The 16,225-nt window shown below is 36.0% G+C and overlaps 2 protein-coding genes across 2 annotated transcripts in view; one reads left to right on the forward strand and one right to left on the reverse strand.

The window, feature by feature from the left end:
• The window catches only part of KCNH5 (potassium voltage-gated channel subfamily H member 5), a 346,085-nt gene that overhangs the window by 152,093 nt on the left and 177,767 nt on the right, over positions 1–16,225 (reverse strand). The gene's annotated exons all lie outside the window — the stretch shown is intronic.
• LOC102990397 (proteasome subunit beta type-2-like) lies at positions 4,252–5,044 on the forward strand. The gene is given in 1 exon segment (XM_055088515.1): positions 4,252–5,044. A coding segment is annotated over 1 exon segment (606 nt). The 5' UTR covers positions 4,252–4,323; the 3' UTR covers positions 4,930–5,044.

Below are 16,225 nucleotides of genomic sequence, written 5' to 3' on the forward strand. Positions count from 1 at the left end.
GCCACAACAGTGAGAGGCCCGTGTACCGCAAAAAAAAAAAAAAAAAAAAAAAAAAGCCTTAAAAGGATCAAGCTTATCTGCAAGTTAGTGAACCATGTATAAAAACAATATTCAAAACACTTTAAGGGAAGGCAATAAAATCCAATCAATAATATAACACTGACAATGTCCAACATCTGTTCAAAAATTACTAGATATGTGAAGAAGAAAACGTGACCCATAAACAGGAAAAAAATCAGTCTATAAACAGATTAAGAATTAAAAGATGATATAATTAGCACACAATAACTTTAAAATGACTTTTATAAATGTGTTTAAGGATTTAAATAAAAATACAAGAATAAAGTGGAAAGAAAGGGAAGGTATAAAAATAACCAGATACAAAATTTAGAATGAAAAATGCACTGGATAAGTTTTATAGCTGATTAGACTCTTTCACAAGAAAGGAACAGTAAGCTTGATGACATAGAGATAGAAACTACCCAAACCAAAGAAAGAGAAAAGATCGAAAACTATCAACAGAATATTAGTAACCTGTGAGACAATGCCAAATACTTTAACATACATGTAATTAGAGTCCTAGAAAGACAATGAAGATGGAGAAATATATTTAAGGAAAGAGGGATGAAATGTTCCCAAATTTTATGAAAATTCAAAAGCCATAGATTGAAGAGGCTCAATAAGCACCAAGCAGGATAAAATACAGAAGAAAACAAAAGTACATCATAATTAAACTGCAAAACCATTGGTGAAAAAAAAAAAATCTGTCAACCTATAATTTTATATCCCATGAAAATATACTTGAAAAATAAAGACAAAAAAGATCTTCATGAAAATAAAAACTGGGGAATTCATCACTAGAAAACTTGCACTATAAGAAATATTAAAGAAAGTTCTCTAGGCTGAAGGAAAATAACTCCAGATGAAAAATAAGACCTACATAAAAGAATAAAGAACACTGGAAAGAATAAATATATGGGTAAATATAAAAGACATTTTACCATTTTAAAACTTATTTAAAAGGAAAATGACTATTTAAAATAAAATAATATATTGTAGAGTTCACAACATATTTAAAAGTAAAGTATATTATGCCTATAGCACAAGAATAGTGGTAGGATATAAACAGACCCTGTTTTAAAGTTCTTACATTATATATGAAGTGTTAAAACATTGTGTGAAGGTAAAATATGGTCATAAATTAAAGTTACATATTATAAACCATAGAACAATCATTAAAAATTAGAACAAAGAGGTTTAGGTAATAAACCAACAGAGGCAATAAAATTGAATGTTTAAAAATATTCACTAAATATCAAGGCAGAAAAGAGGGGAAAAAAGAAAAACAACAGAAACAAATAGCAAAATAGTAGACATAAACCCAACCACAGTGGCAATACATTAAAAGTAAATAGTCTAAACATTCCAATTAAAAAAGCAGAGAAAGTCAGATTAGATAAATACACAAGATCCAACTATAAGAAGTGCACTTTTAATATAAAGACACAGATAGTTTGAAATTTTAAAATGGCCATAGATACAGTAAACATAAGAAAGCTGGATGGGATAAATTTATCAAAGGAGGCTTCAGTACAAGAAATACTAACAGAGATAAAGCGGAATACTTTATGATAATAAGTTAGTTAATTCATTAAGAATACAGAAAAATCTTAAATGTGTATGCACCAAAAAAGGGTCTCAAAATAAATAAAGCAAAACCTACAGGAACTAAAAGTGGAAATAGCCCCACAAATAGAGTTGGAGACTTTAATTCTCCTCTCTCAGGAATTCACTGAACAAGTACCAGAAAATCAATAAGAAAACTTAAAACCTGAACACTACTATCAAGCAACTTGACCTGACTATAGAACATTACCCCCAGTGGTATAATATACTTAATTTTCAGGTGAATATGGAACATTCACCTGGATAGACCATATGCCATACAATGAAACAAATGTTAATGAATTTTTTAAAAGATTGAAATTCTACAGAAAGAAAGAGAAAGAAAGAAGGAAGGAAGGAAGAAAGGAAGGAAGAAAGAAAGGAAGAAAGGAAGAAAGGAAGGAAGAAAGAAAGAAGGAAGAAAGAAAGTTTAAACCAAGGATCAACAAGGATAAATAACAAATTAATATCTGGAAAAAATTATCAAATATTTGGAAATTGAATAACATACTTTTAAAATAGTTATTGATTAAAGGGGAAATAAAAAAGAAAACTAGAAAATACTTTGAGAATGAAAAATATCAAAAATAAAATGTATGTGAAATGAAAGCAGGGTTTAATTGGGAATCTGTAAATTTAAACATGTATATTAAAAGAGAAAGACAAGAATGATGATTGAAGGATCAACCTTAAGAATCTAGAAAAATAAGTCTAAATTAAACCCCAAGTAAGTAGAACGAAGGAAATAAAGAGGTAAAAGCAGAAGTCAATAAAATTTTAAATTAAAAAAAGAGAAAAAACAGTGAAACCTAAAGATGGTTATTTTTATAGAAGCAATAAAACTGATAAATCTCTAACTAGATTGATTAAGAATAACAAAAATTATCAATATCAGGAATGAAAGTGGAGACTTTCATTAATAATAAACACTGTAAACAATACGTCTTTGATTTAGATGACTTAGGTGAAATGGTTAAATTCATGGATGACACAATTTACCACACTGCCACAAAAATAGACAGAAAATTTGAATAGCACAATTTCTATTAAAGATATGACATTTGAAATTAAAAGCCTTCCCACAAATAAAACTCTACCCAGGTGGTTTTACTGGAGAATTTCTCAAACATTTAAGGAAAAAATGTTTGGAATCTTAAGCAAGTTTTTTTCAGAAAATAGATTTTTAAAAAATAACTCCCAACTTATTTGATGAAGGTAGCATTACCTTGATACTAAAACTAGTCAATAAAATATTTGCAAACCAAATTCAGCAACATTTAAAGAAGATAAATATCCTAACCAAGTGTGATTTATCCTAGGAATATAAGATTGGTGTAACATTTGGAAAACCAATTAATGTAATTCACCATAATAACAGACTAAAGCAGAAAAATCATACAATCATCTCAACAGAGTCCAAGAAAGCACTTTATAAAATTTAATAACCATTAATAATAAAAATTCTCAGAAAAGTAGATGGAAATATCTTCAAAGTGATAAAAGTAATCTACAAAAAAAGTGATATCATATTTAATAGTGAAAGATTTAAGACCTTCCCCTAAGATGGGAAGTAAAGCATACTCACTCTCAACACTTGTATTTTATATTATGTTGAAATCTTAACCAGTGGAATAATGCAAGGTAAAGAAAAGACATACTAGTTGGAAAGGTGAAGGATAGCTGATTTACAAATAACATGACTGTACAAATAGAAAATCCTAAGAAATCTACCAAAAGCTACTAGAACAACAAAAAAAGTGAATGTAGTCATGTGCAAGACACAAAGAGAATAAACAAAAATCTACTTTTATTTCTACATACTACCAACAAATAACAGAAAAATTAAATTTGAAAAACATAACACTTCAAAAATCAAATAGCATGAAATATTTAAAGACAAGTTTGACTAAATATGTTTAAACCCTGAACGATAAAATTCCACAAACATACTATATATTACATACTATATAGTGACCTTTATCAAGATAATATGGTATTGCCATATGGGTAAGATATATAGATCTATGGAACAGAATAGAGAGTCCAGAAATAGAACCACATGTGTTTGGTTAATTGATGTTTGCCAGGTAATTGAATAGAGAAGACAGTAGTCCACAGTAAATGGAGGGGGAAAAACAGTATCTTCACATGAAAGAAAATAAATCTTGATGCTTACCATACATCATATATTTTTTAAAAATTCAAAGTACAATCATACACTTAAAGGTAAAACTAGAGCTAGAAAATTACTAAAAGACAACATGGAACAGTATCTTATTGACCTTAAAGTAAAAGAAAATATTTCTACAGAACATCAAAAGCACGAAATATTTTTAAAATTGATAAACTGGACTTCTTACAAATTAAAACCTTCTGCACTTCAAAGTGTTATCATTAGAAAATAAAAATTCACACCACAGACTGGGAGAAAGTGTTCACTATATATATATATATATATATATATATATATATATATACAAAAAATATGGCGTGCTGTCTCACCAGTGAGGCGACTTGAAAGTGTTCACTATATATATATATATATATATATATATATATATATATACAAAAAATATGGCGTGCTGTCTCACCAGTGAGGCCGAGAAGCCCGCCAGTCCTGCACTCCATCGAACCTGCAGCCCCCGGCCTCCTGCCACCATGGAGTACCTCATCGGCATCCAGGGCCCTGACTGTGTCCTTGTTGCCTTCAACCAGGTGGCCGCTAGCAATATTGTCCAGATGAAGGACGATCATGACAAGATGTATAAGATAAGTGAAAAAATCTTACTCCTATGTGTTGGAGAGGCTGGAGACACTGTACAGTTTGCAGAATATATTCAGAAAAACGTGCAGCTCTATAAGATGCAAAATGGTTATGAATTGTCTCCCACAGCAGCCGCTAATTTCACTCGCTGAAACCTGGCTGACTATCTTCGGAGACAGACCCCATATCATGTCAACCTCCTCCTGGCTGGCTATGATGAGCATGAGGGTCCAGCACTCTACTACATAGACTACCTGGCAGCCTTGGCAAAAGCCCCTTTTGCAGCCCACGGCTATGGTGCCTTCCTGACTCTCAGTATCCTGGACTGGTATTACACACCAACTATCTCACGTGAGAAGGCAGTGGAGCTTCTTAGGAAATGTCTGGAGGAGCTCCAGAAATGCTTCATTCTGAATCTGCCAGCCTTCAGTGTTCGAATCATTGACAAGAATGGCATCCACGACGTGGACAACATTTCCTTCCCTAAACAGGGCTCCTAACGTCATGCCCTCCCTCCCACTTGCCAGGGAACTTTTTCTGATGGGCTCCTTTATTTTTTTCTACTCTTTTGACGTGTGCTCTCCATAGATGGTTATTTCAGAATAAAGCTGACTATGGATAAAAAAAAAATTTTTTTTTAATGTATAAAGAATATGTTTTAAACCAGTATCTTAACTTAAAATGGTCAAAAAGTTCAAAGACCCTTTGCACTAGTTTGTGATGGTTCCCGTAACAAAGTACCACAGACTGGGTGGCTTAAAAAACAGAAATTTATTTTCTCACAAGTCTGGAAGCTAGAAGTCTGAGATCAAGGTGCTGGCAGGCCTCTCTCCTTGGCCTATCGATGGTCATGTTAACCCTGTCTTCACATGATCTTCCTTCTGTGCATGTCTCTGTCCAAATTTCCTATTCTTATAAGGACAGCAGTCATAATGAATTAGAGCCTACCATAATGACCTTATTTTAACTTAATTACCCCTTTAAAGACCCTATCTTCAAATAAGGTCACATTCTGACGTACTAAGCACTTCAACTTATGAATTTTGGTTACACAATTCAGCCCATAATCCCTTCATTTAAAAAAAGATATAGTAATGAATAATAATCATAAGCCCTGATTTCAAACTATATTACAAAGCTATAGTAATTAAAACAGAATGGTATTGGCATTAAAAACAGAACAGAGACCCCAGAAATAAATTTATGCATATATGATCAATTAATTTAAAACAAAGGAGAGAAGATTATAAAATGAGGAAAGGACAGTCCTTTCAATAAATTGTGTTGGGAAAACTGGACAGTCACATGCAAAAGAATGAAATGTCAACACTATTTTAGACCATACATAAAAATGAACTCAAAATGGATTAAAGGCTTGAATGTAAGACCTGAAACCATAAAACTCCTAGAAAAAAACATGGGCAGTAAGCTCCCTGACATAGGTCTTGGTGATGATTTTTTTAATCTGACACCAAAAGCAAGAATAAACAAGTGGGACATCAAACTAAAAAGCTTCTGCGCATCAAAGGAAACCATCAACAAAATGAAAAGGCAACACACTGAATGGGAGAAAATGTTTGTACATCATATATCTGATAAGAGGCTAATACCCAAAATATATAAAGACCTCATACAACTCAATAGCAAAAAAACAAACAATACAATTTTTTAAATGGGCAGAAGATCTGAATAGACATTTTTCCAAAGAAGACATATAGATGGCCAACAGGTACATGAAAAAATGCTCAACATCAGTAACCATCAGGGAAATACAAATTAAACCACAATGAGATATCACCTCACACTTGTTAGAATGGCTATTATCAAAAAGACAAGAAATAACAAGTGTTGGTGAGGACATGGTGAAGAGAGAACCCTGTGCACTATTAGTGAGAATGTAAAATGGCACAGCCACTGTGGAAAACAGTATGGAGGTTCCACAAAATATTAAAAATAGAACTATCATATGATTAGCAAATTCATTTCTGAGTATTTATCCAAAGAAAATGAAAACACTAACTTGAAAAGATGTATGCACCCCCATGTTCACTGCAGCATTGTTTACAATAGCCAAGATATGGAAATATGGAAACAACCTAAGTGTCCATCAATGGATGAATGGATAAAGAAAATGTGGTATGTGTATGTATTTTATATATATATTTATATATATATATAATGGAATATTATTCAGTCATAAGAAAGAATGAAATCTTGCCATTTGTGAAACATTGATAAGCTTGGAGGGCATTTTGCTAAGTAAAATAAGTCACACAGAGAAAGACAAATACCATAGGATCTCTCTTATATGTGGAATCTAAGAAAACAAACAAAAGAAAAAAAACAAGCTCATAGATACAGAGAACAGATTGGTAGTTGCTAGATGTGGGGGATGGGTGTTAAGAGAAATGGGTGAATTGAAATTAAAAGAATGATTAATAAGAACAAAACCAATTCTCAAAACCATTAATAATCAGGCTAATACAAATAAAAATTCATAATGACATATTACTGCACACCCACTAGAGTGGGTTAAATTATAAAGACTAATTATAGAATATGTTGGAAAGGATATAGAATAACCAAAACTCTCATATATAGCCAATGGGAATGCAAAGAGGTACAACCACTTTGAAAAACAGTTTGGCAGTCTCTTATGAAATTACACATATTTACCATATGACCAACAACCCCATGTAATCTACATGATTATATTCTAATATTTTAATCTATAGTAAGTATCAAACCATGTGCATGTCATGTCATCTGTCCCCAGCAATATCCCCAGAGACTAGAAGAGTGTGTGGCACATAATGAGTATAGACAAAATATTTATTAAATGAATGAAGGCATTTCTTTAACCAGTCCATTATCATTGAACATTTAGTTTATTTCCAATGTAAAGGTAAACCTTTACCTTCAACCACATCTTTGGTAATCTAGGCACATTCTAAGCTTCCTGAAGCATATTCCCTAATACTCTCCAGAGAACTTGTAGCAATTTATATTCCTATCTGTAGTGTGATGCAGTTGTCTCATTCTGCTCTCTCCCAGTATCAGGCATTAAAATTTATTGCACCTTTGCCAATTTGATTTGGAATTTACTTTTTAGCCTGCATTTTGTTAATTATCAGAGGTGTTTATCTCTTTCCATATAAGTTATCTGTGTTTCTTCTTTGTGCATTTTGAAAAGACTGTTTTTATAGTTCTGCTTTTAGTGATATTCAAAAGCAAGTGTCAGTCATGTCTTCTAATCATAATATAGCCCATATAATAAGTTTTAAATTCACAGAGCCAGGGCAGGGCTTTGTGTCCACTTTCTGCCACATAAGAACAATTTTATTAAAGAATATTTCATTAAGCATATTAAGCTATGTGTTTATTACATAGCTGCTTCACAAGCTGTGTTTAAATTTTTTTCTACCAGAAATGTATTGATCTAGGTTTATGTTCAGTGAAGTTTTTGGTTGTGATATTTTGTGAGAGGCACCAAACTAAACATTTTATCTCAATTCCTCCTTATATTTCACAATCAAGGGTATTGCAACCATTTCTTTATTAGGAGATCATTCTACATGCAATTACATTTTCTGTGGAATAGACTGTGGCACTTGAAAAATAGCTCATTAGTAGTGCAATTATATATTAGAACTACAAATTCCATCCTTTTTTTAAAATGCACATACATGCACACGCATGCACTTTTACATGCCACTCCAAATTCCCCAAACTAAAGGGAAAAATATCAAAAGAAAAATTTTCAAGAAAGAAAATCCAACACTGAGTTTTAAAAATCCTTTCACAATGTAAAAAAGTAGAAAGGAGGATCTGATTTTCAATGCTGGTGCAATGAGAAACTGTTTGATCTCATTGGGCACACCAGTTAGGATATTGTGGCATTCTACAGCCAAAAGGAGATCCTCACTCAAAAAAAAAATTATTTAGTGTCAACTGTGGTCCAGAAACTACATGCACCATAGGTTTTTAGAACAATATTAAAATGATGATGTGTAGATGTTCTTGGGGACAAGAGCAAGAGATAAAAGAAAGTGGGTTGTAGGCCAGCAGAAAAGAGAGGATTGTGAAGACTTTTGTTAACGTTAGTGGCAACTTTACCACTGTGCCCAACTTTCACTTGTTTCCTCTTTTTTTAAATAAGAAACAGCCATTATAAATTTAGTGTAGTATTTGTCCATTGGAAAACATCTGAGAAACATGAACCTATTTTTAGAAGATGAAAAATAAATCCTGGATGTGTTTGGTGCCAAGCTGAACTTGGAACTAACAAAGGTTCCACATAGAGTGCTAGTGCCAGCCAGTCACTGATATATGGCTCAGTCCTTCCTTTCATTGACACAGAAAGGGAAAAAATGCTGCAAAACTGCAGCCATTTTGTAGGAGCTGAATGTATCTAAATTTTTCACTTTTCAACAGTTGAATTGACATTGCATAGAAACACCATTAAGGTTTCAATAAAATGCATATGCATTAGGGGACATTTAAGGCCACCTAATAGATCATATTTTTCTACCCATATTTGGCAGTAGAGGTAGTCAATGGTATGCTGACATGGTGCTTAGCTTCCAAGAGCTTAGATTCTAAAATAAACAATAGTGAGTTACAGAAGAACAAAAAGAGACTAAATACACATCACTTATCCAAAGATTTCCATGGAAGATTGCATTAGTTCCACCATTTATAAATCCTCATGACAAGAATGTCTCACTTCTGAAATCCCTGAAATCCCTCATGCTGTAATAAATGGAAAATAGTTCATTATCACTGTGTATATTGCTAGTAATAATGCCATTTAATAAGCAATTTTCATCACAATACTCTGTGAAGTTGATATAAATATACATATTTTACAGATCCAGATGAAGAAGAAGAATATTCACTAGATTAAATAATTTCCCAAAGTTACATTGCTAGTGAGCAGTGAAGCCTAGGTTCAAATTTCAGGCTACTTTCAAAGCCCTACCTCCTGATCAGATTTATGTATAGTCTCCTAAAATAACTCTGATGGTCACTATATTTCTATCACCCTTAGAAAGCTTTTATTTTAAACATTTAATAATCTTTTAGGGACATTCTGGAATCCACTGAACACTCTTCAACCTCATTCTCCTCCTGGTCAGCTGGGGAGGACAAGAGGTTAAAAGTCCTTTTCAGGAAAATAATAATTCCCGCTAAGAAGAGTGAATGTGAATTACGGAATCAGTACTGAGCTGATGCTGTAATTTCTATGCTCAACTATGCACAGACATGGGACTTTAGCCAAGTCTCACAAGCAATATGCTACACACTCAGTAATCAGACTCATGCCTCATGTGTGACACTAATAACAGAGTCACAATACAGCCATAGACTCTAGAGCAGGGCCACATGCTTTTGTGGTTCTAACCTATAGGGTAATATGTGCCCTGGAGTAATAGTGCCACTACTCTCACAGAACAGTCCCTTCAAAAATGAGTTTGGAATGTTCATTTTCTTGCCTTTTCTTTCTTCATGCAGTTTACTAAATTTGTTTTCCCATTATAATACACGCGGAAGATGCTTCCTGGGTGGATTTTAATTCAACAGCATAACTCTTCAGAATTAGACACAGAGGCAAATTCACCACCAATCAAGGCTTTTATTAATAAAACATGAAACTTTAGCCTCCTATTGGTCAACTTAATTAGCATTCAGTAAGATAAGCTAAAAAAATTTTTAAGTACCTTCTGCACAACTAGAGCCTTTAGCTTTGTATTACTTCCTTGCTCCTATAATGGCCTAAGAAATTTTTCTAATGTCCCTGAAAGTTTTATCAATAGGTTAAAATGATAAGCTTCTGCAGTTGAGTTTTAAGTCTCTGAACATCAGATTAGCCTGAAATTACACTGAGGAATCACAGTGGGAACTGTTTAATGAGTTAATTAATACTCACTCTTCCAATAGACTGCACTCATTAATCTGGGAGATAAACAGCAGATGCCTTCTTCCTGCTCTCTGAAGTATGGTTCTTCTCCCACCACCATTTGTCCATTTAACTATTTGATCCAATCAGGACAGTTTTTTGAGTAAGAAATGGATGTATTTCCAAGTTCAGTAGAATTCAATTACCTACAATGTATCTAGGAAAATTTAGCTGCCCTGTTTAGAAAGCTAGTAAATTAGTTAGTCACTTAGGTACCCCAGGAAATGCAATGATTTCACCCGAAAAAAATAGGTTTTTCTCAGTATGGAATATTATCATTAACTAGGGGCTGCTTCTAAGTTCAGGACAGTGATAACTCTGCTGCTACTTGTTAAAATCAAAAACAAATGGAGACAGTCTTGAAAAATTCCCTGAGCAGACAAAACCAGTTTAGTCAAACAAGCAAAGCTTAATTTAGCTTATTTTACAAGACAAACTTAGCCTGGGTCATTTCATGCTTATGTCTCTGGAAATCATAAGCAAACTTAAACTGCTTCCCAAAGTTGATATGAGGTAACCACTAAAAAATTCCCCATCATTTAAGAAAACTCTAATATTATAACCAATCACTGTGAAGAATTAAACAGTGACTGCTTTCTCACTATATAAACTGTTTTATAATGATATACCCCTGAGCCTCCTTCCATGTTTTAGTTTGAGTGCTCCTGATTTGCAAACTGTCCTTCTGGTGCGTGCACAATAAATTTTTACTGATAACTGCCTCAGAGATTCATTGGTTTTACTTCTGTTATTCTTATACTTTTGACATTTCATGGCATCAGAAGTGGGATCCATAGAAGACCCCCAATGACTCCGAGGCCAGTAAGCTAACAGGTACTGATACCCACAGAGCTCACTGAGTTCACTGTTTTCTCACTGACCTGGAATTTGAGGGTAAGTCTCTCTTGGATTCCCGCTCTCTGCTCTCTTTTTGTTTTGAAAACTTAGACTTTATTGTGCACACCTGTATTTTGTTTATCAACACTTCTTGATAAGTCATCCTAATCTGCTCAAAAAGGGAAAAAAAACATGTGATTCCCTGTGTTTTAGAACTGCTGTTGGAAAACAGAGCCCCTCACAGTTAAGACGTCTTAGAAAATGTAGAGACAAAGATGGGTTCCACCTGGTCTACGAGCCAAGCTCTTGTGTCTTTTGGAGAAACAAGTGAACTTTTGGAACTGTAGTAGCCACTTTGGGGAACTTTATCTTAGGTAAGTCCACCTTAAAGAGAACCCTTAAAAGAGGATTCCAAACCTCTCAGAGACAATGGAATGCATTCTTTGATTGGTACACAGAAGCTTCTAAAAGACAAAATGACTCCAAAAACAGCTCAGAGAGGTGGCCTTCAAGACGGCAGAGGAATAAGCCATGGAGATCACCTTCCTCCCCACAAATATATCAAAAATACAACGACATGTGGAACAACTCCTACAGAACACCTACTGAACGCTGGCAGAAAACCTCAGACTTCCCAAAAGGCAAGAAAATCCTCACGTACCTGGGTAGGGCAAGGAAGAAAGAAAAAAACAGAGACAAAAGAATAAGTACGGGACCTGCACTTCTGGGAGGGAGCTGTGAAGGAGGAAAGGTTTCCACACACTAGGAAGCCCCTTCGTGGGCGGAGATTGCGGGTGGCGGAGGGGGGAAGCTTCAGAGCCACGGAGGAGAGCGCAGCAACAGGGGTGCAGAGGGCAAAGCGGAGAGATTCCCACACAGACGATTGGTGCTGACCAGCACTCACCAGCCTGGGAGGTCTGCTCACCCACCGGGGCGGGTGGGGGCTGGGAGCTGAGGCTCGGGCTTCGGAGGTCAGACCCCAGGGAGAGGACTGGGGTTGGCTGCGTGAACACAGCCTGAAGGGGGCTAGTTCGCCACAGCTGGTTAAGAGGGAGTCCAGGAAAACTCTGGACCTGCCTAAGAGGCAAGAGACCATTGTTTTGGGGTGCACGAGGAGAGGGTATTCCTTCCCTGTCTGCCCACAGAAGGCAGAGCACTGCCTAAACGAGGTCCAAAGATGGGCACGAGCAGTGGCTATCAGCTAGACAACACAGACGGGCATGAAATGCTAATGCTGTTGCTGTTGCCACCAAGAATCCTGTGTGCAACCACAGGTCACTATCCACCCGCCCGGCCCACCCCCAGAAGCCTCTGCAGCCTGCCACTGCCAGGGTCCCGTGATCCAGGGACAACTTCCCCAGGAGAACACAGGGCACACCTCAGGCAGTTGCAAAGTCACGTGGGCCTCTGTCACCATAGGCTTACCCTGCATTCCAATTATAACTACCGTACCCTCCCTAAGCCCCAGCATGAATGAGCCAGAGCCCCCTAATCAGCTGCTACTTTAACCCTGTCCTGTCTGGGCAGGAACAGAAGCCTGACGGCGACCTACACTCAGAGGTGGGGCCCAAACCAAAGCTGAACCCCAGGAGCTGTGCAAACAGAGAAGAGAAAGGGAAATTTCTCCATGCAGCCTCAGGAGCAGTGGATTAAATCGCCACAATCAATGTGAGGTACCCTGCATCTGTGGAATACCTGAATAGACAATGAATCAACCCAAAATTGAGGCGGTGGACTTTGGGAGCAATTGTAAACATGGGGTTTGCTGTCTGCAACTGTCTGCAACTGACTTCTTTCTGATTTTTATGTATATCTTAGTATACTTTTTAGTGCTTGTTATCATTGTGGATTTCTTTATTGGATTGGTTGCTCTCTTCTTTTTTTATTACTTTTTCATAATTTTTTAATTTTAATTATTTTTTTCTTTTATTAAAAAAAAAATTATTTTCCCCCTTTTCTTCTGAGCCATGTGGTTGACAGGGTCTTGGTGCTCGGGCCGGGTGTCAGGCCTGAGCCTCTGAGTTGAGAGAGCCAAGTTGAGGACGTTGGACCACGAGAGACCCCCCGGCCCCATGTAATATCAATCAGCAAGAGCTCTCAAAGAGATCTCAATCTCTACGATAAGACCCAGCTCCACCCAATGGCCAGCAAGCTCCAGTGCTGGATGCCCCATGCCAAACTACTAGCAAGACCGGAACACAACCCCACTCATTAAGAGAGAGGCTGCCTAAAATCATACTAAGTTCACAGACAACTCAAAACGAACCACTGGAGGCAGCGCTGCCCACCAGAAAGACAAGATCCAGCCCCACCCACCAAAACACAGGCACCAGTCCCCTCCACCAGGAAGCCTACAGCACCCACTGAACCAACCTTACCCACTGGGGGCAGACACCAAAAACAAGAGGAACTGGGAACCTACAGCCTGTGAAAAGGAGACACCAAACACAGTAAGTTAAGCAAAATAAGAAGACAGAGAAATACACAGCAGACGAAGGAGCAAGGTAAACACCCACCAGACCAAACAAATGAAGAGGAATTAGGCTGTCTACCTGAAAAAGAATTCAGAATAATGATAGTCAAGATGATCCAAAATCTTGGAAATAGAATGGAGAAAATACAAGAAACATTAACAAGGACCTAGAAAAACTAAAGAGCAAACAAACAGTGATGAACAACACAATAAATGAAATAAAAAATTTTCTGGAAGAAATCAATAGCAGAATAACTGAGGCAGATGAACAGATAAGTGACTTGGAAGATAAAATACTGAAAATAACTACTGCAGAGAAGAATAAAGAAAAAAGAATTGAGGACAGTCTCAGAGACCTCTGGGACAACATTAAATGCACCAACATTCGAATTCTAGGGGTACCAGAAGAAGAAGAGGAAAAGAAAGGGTCTGAGAAAATATTTGAAGAGATTATAGTTGAAAACTTCCCTAACATGGGAAAGGAAATAGTCAATCAAATCCAGGAAGCTCATAGAGTCCCATACAGGATAAATCCAAGGAGAAACACTTCAAGACACATATTAATCAAACTATCAAAAATTAGACACAAAGAAAAAAATATTAAAAGCAGCAGGGGAAAAGCAACAAATAACATACAAGGGAATCCACATAAGGTTAACAGCTGATCTTTCAGCAGAAACTGCAAGCCAGAAGGGAGTTGCAGGACATATTTAAAGTGATGAAAGGGAAAAACCTACATACAAGATTACTCTACCCAGCAAGGATCTCATTCAGATTCGATGGAGAAATTAAAAACTTTACAGACAAACAAAAGCTAAGATAATTCAGCACCACCAAACCAGCTTGACAACAAATGCTAAAGGAACTTCTCTAGGCAGAAAACACAAGAGAAGGAAAAGACCTACAAAAACAAACCCAAAACAATTAAGAAAATAGTAATACGGACTTCCCTGGTGACGCAGTGTTTAAGAATCTGACTGCCAATGCAGGGGACAGGGGTTTCATCCCTGGTCCAGGAAGGTCCCACATGCCACGAAGCAAATGAGCCTGTGTGCCACAACTAAGGAGCCTGAGTGCCACAAATGCAGAAGCCCGTGTGCCTAGGGCCCGTGCTCCAAACAAGAGAAGCCACCGCAATGAGAAGCTCGCGCACCACAACAAAGAGTATCCCCCATTCGCTGCAGGTAGAGAAAGCCTTCTAGTAGCAATGACGACTCAACACAGGCAAAAATAAAGAAATAAAATAAATAAAAATTAAAAAGAAAAACTTTACCGCTAAAAAAAAAAATAGTAATAGAAACATACATATCGATAATTACCTTACATTAAATGCACTGAATGCTTCAACCAAAAGACAAACACTGGCTGAATGGATATAAAAACGAGACCCATAAATATGCTGTCTACAAGAGACCCACTTCAGACCTAGGGGCACATACAGACTGAAAGTGAGGGGATGGAAACATATGTTTTATGCAAATGGAAATCAAAAGAAAGCTGGAGTAGCAATTCTCATATCAGACAAAATAGACTTTAAAATAAAGACTATTACAAGAGACAAAAAAGGACACTACATAATGATCAAGAGTTCAATCCAAGAAGAAGATATAACAATTGTAAATATTTATGCACCCAACATAGGAGCACTTCAATACATAAGGCAAATGCTAACAGCCATATAAGGGGAAAATGACAGTAACACAATAATAGTGGGTGACTTTAACACCCCACTTTCATCAATGGAAAGATCATCCAAAATGAAAATAAATAAGGAAACACAAGCTTTAAATGATACATTAAACCAGATGGACTTAACTGATATTTATAGGACATTCCATCCAAAAACAGCAGATTACACTTTCTTCTCAAGTGCTCATGGAACATTCTCCAGGATAGATCATGTCTTGGGTCACAAATCAAGCCTTCATAAATTTAAGAAAACTGAAATCATATCAAGCATCTTTTCTGACCACAATGCTGTGAGACTAGATGTCAATTACAGGGAAAAATCTGTAAAAATACAAACAGATGGAGGCTAAACAATACACTACTAAATAACCAAGAAATCACTGAGGAAATCAAAGAGGAAATCAAAAAATACCTAGAAACAAATGACAATGAAAACACGACAACCCAAAACCTATGGGATGCAAGAAAAGCAGTTCTAAGACAAGTTGATAGCAATACAATCCTACCTCAAGAAACAAGAAAAAGCTCAAATAAACAACCTAACCTTACACCGAAAGCAATTAGAAAGAACAGAAAAACCGCAAAATTATCAGAAGCAAAGAAATCTTAAAGATCAGATCAGAAATAAATGAAAAAGAAATGAAGGAAACGATAGCAAAGATCAATAAAACTAAAAGCTGGTTCTTTGAAAAGATAAACAAAATTGATAAACCATTAGCCAGACTCATCAAGAAAAAAAGGGAGAAGACTCAAATCAACAGAATTAGAAATGAAAAAGGAGAAGTAACAACTGACACTGCAAAATACAAATGATCATGAGAGATTACTACAAGCAACT

The sequence above is a fragment of the Physeter macrocephalus genome, chromosome 11 (assembly GCF_002837175.3).
Source record: "Physeter macrocephalus isolate SW-GA chromosome 11, ASM283717v5, whole genome shotgun sequence".
Taxonomy (NCBI): domain Eukaryota; kingdom Metazoa; phylum Chordata; class Mammalia; order Artiodactyla; family Physeteridae; genus Physeter; species Physeter macrocephalus.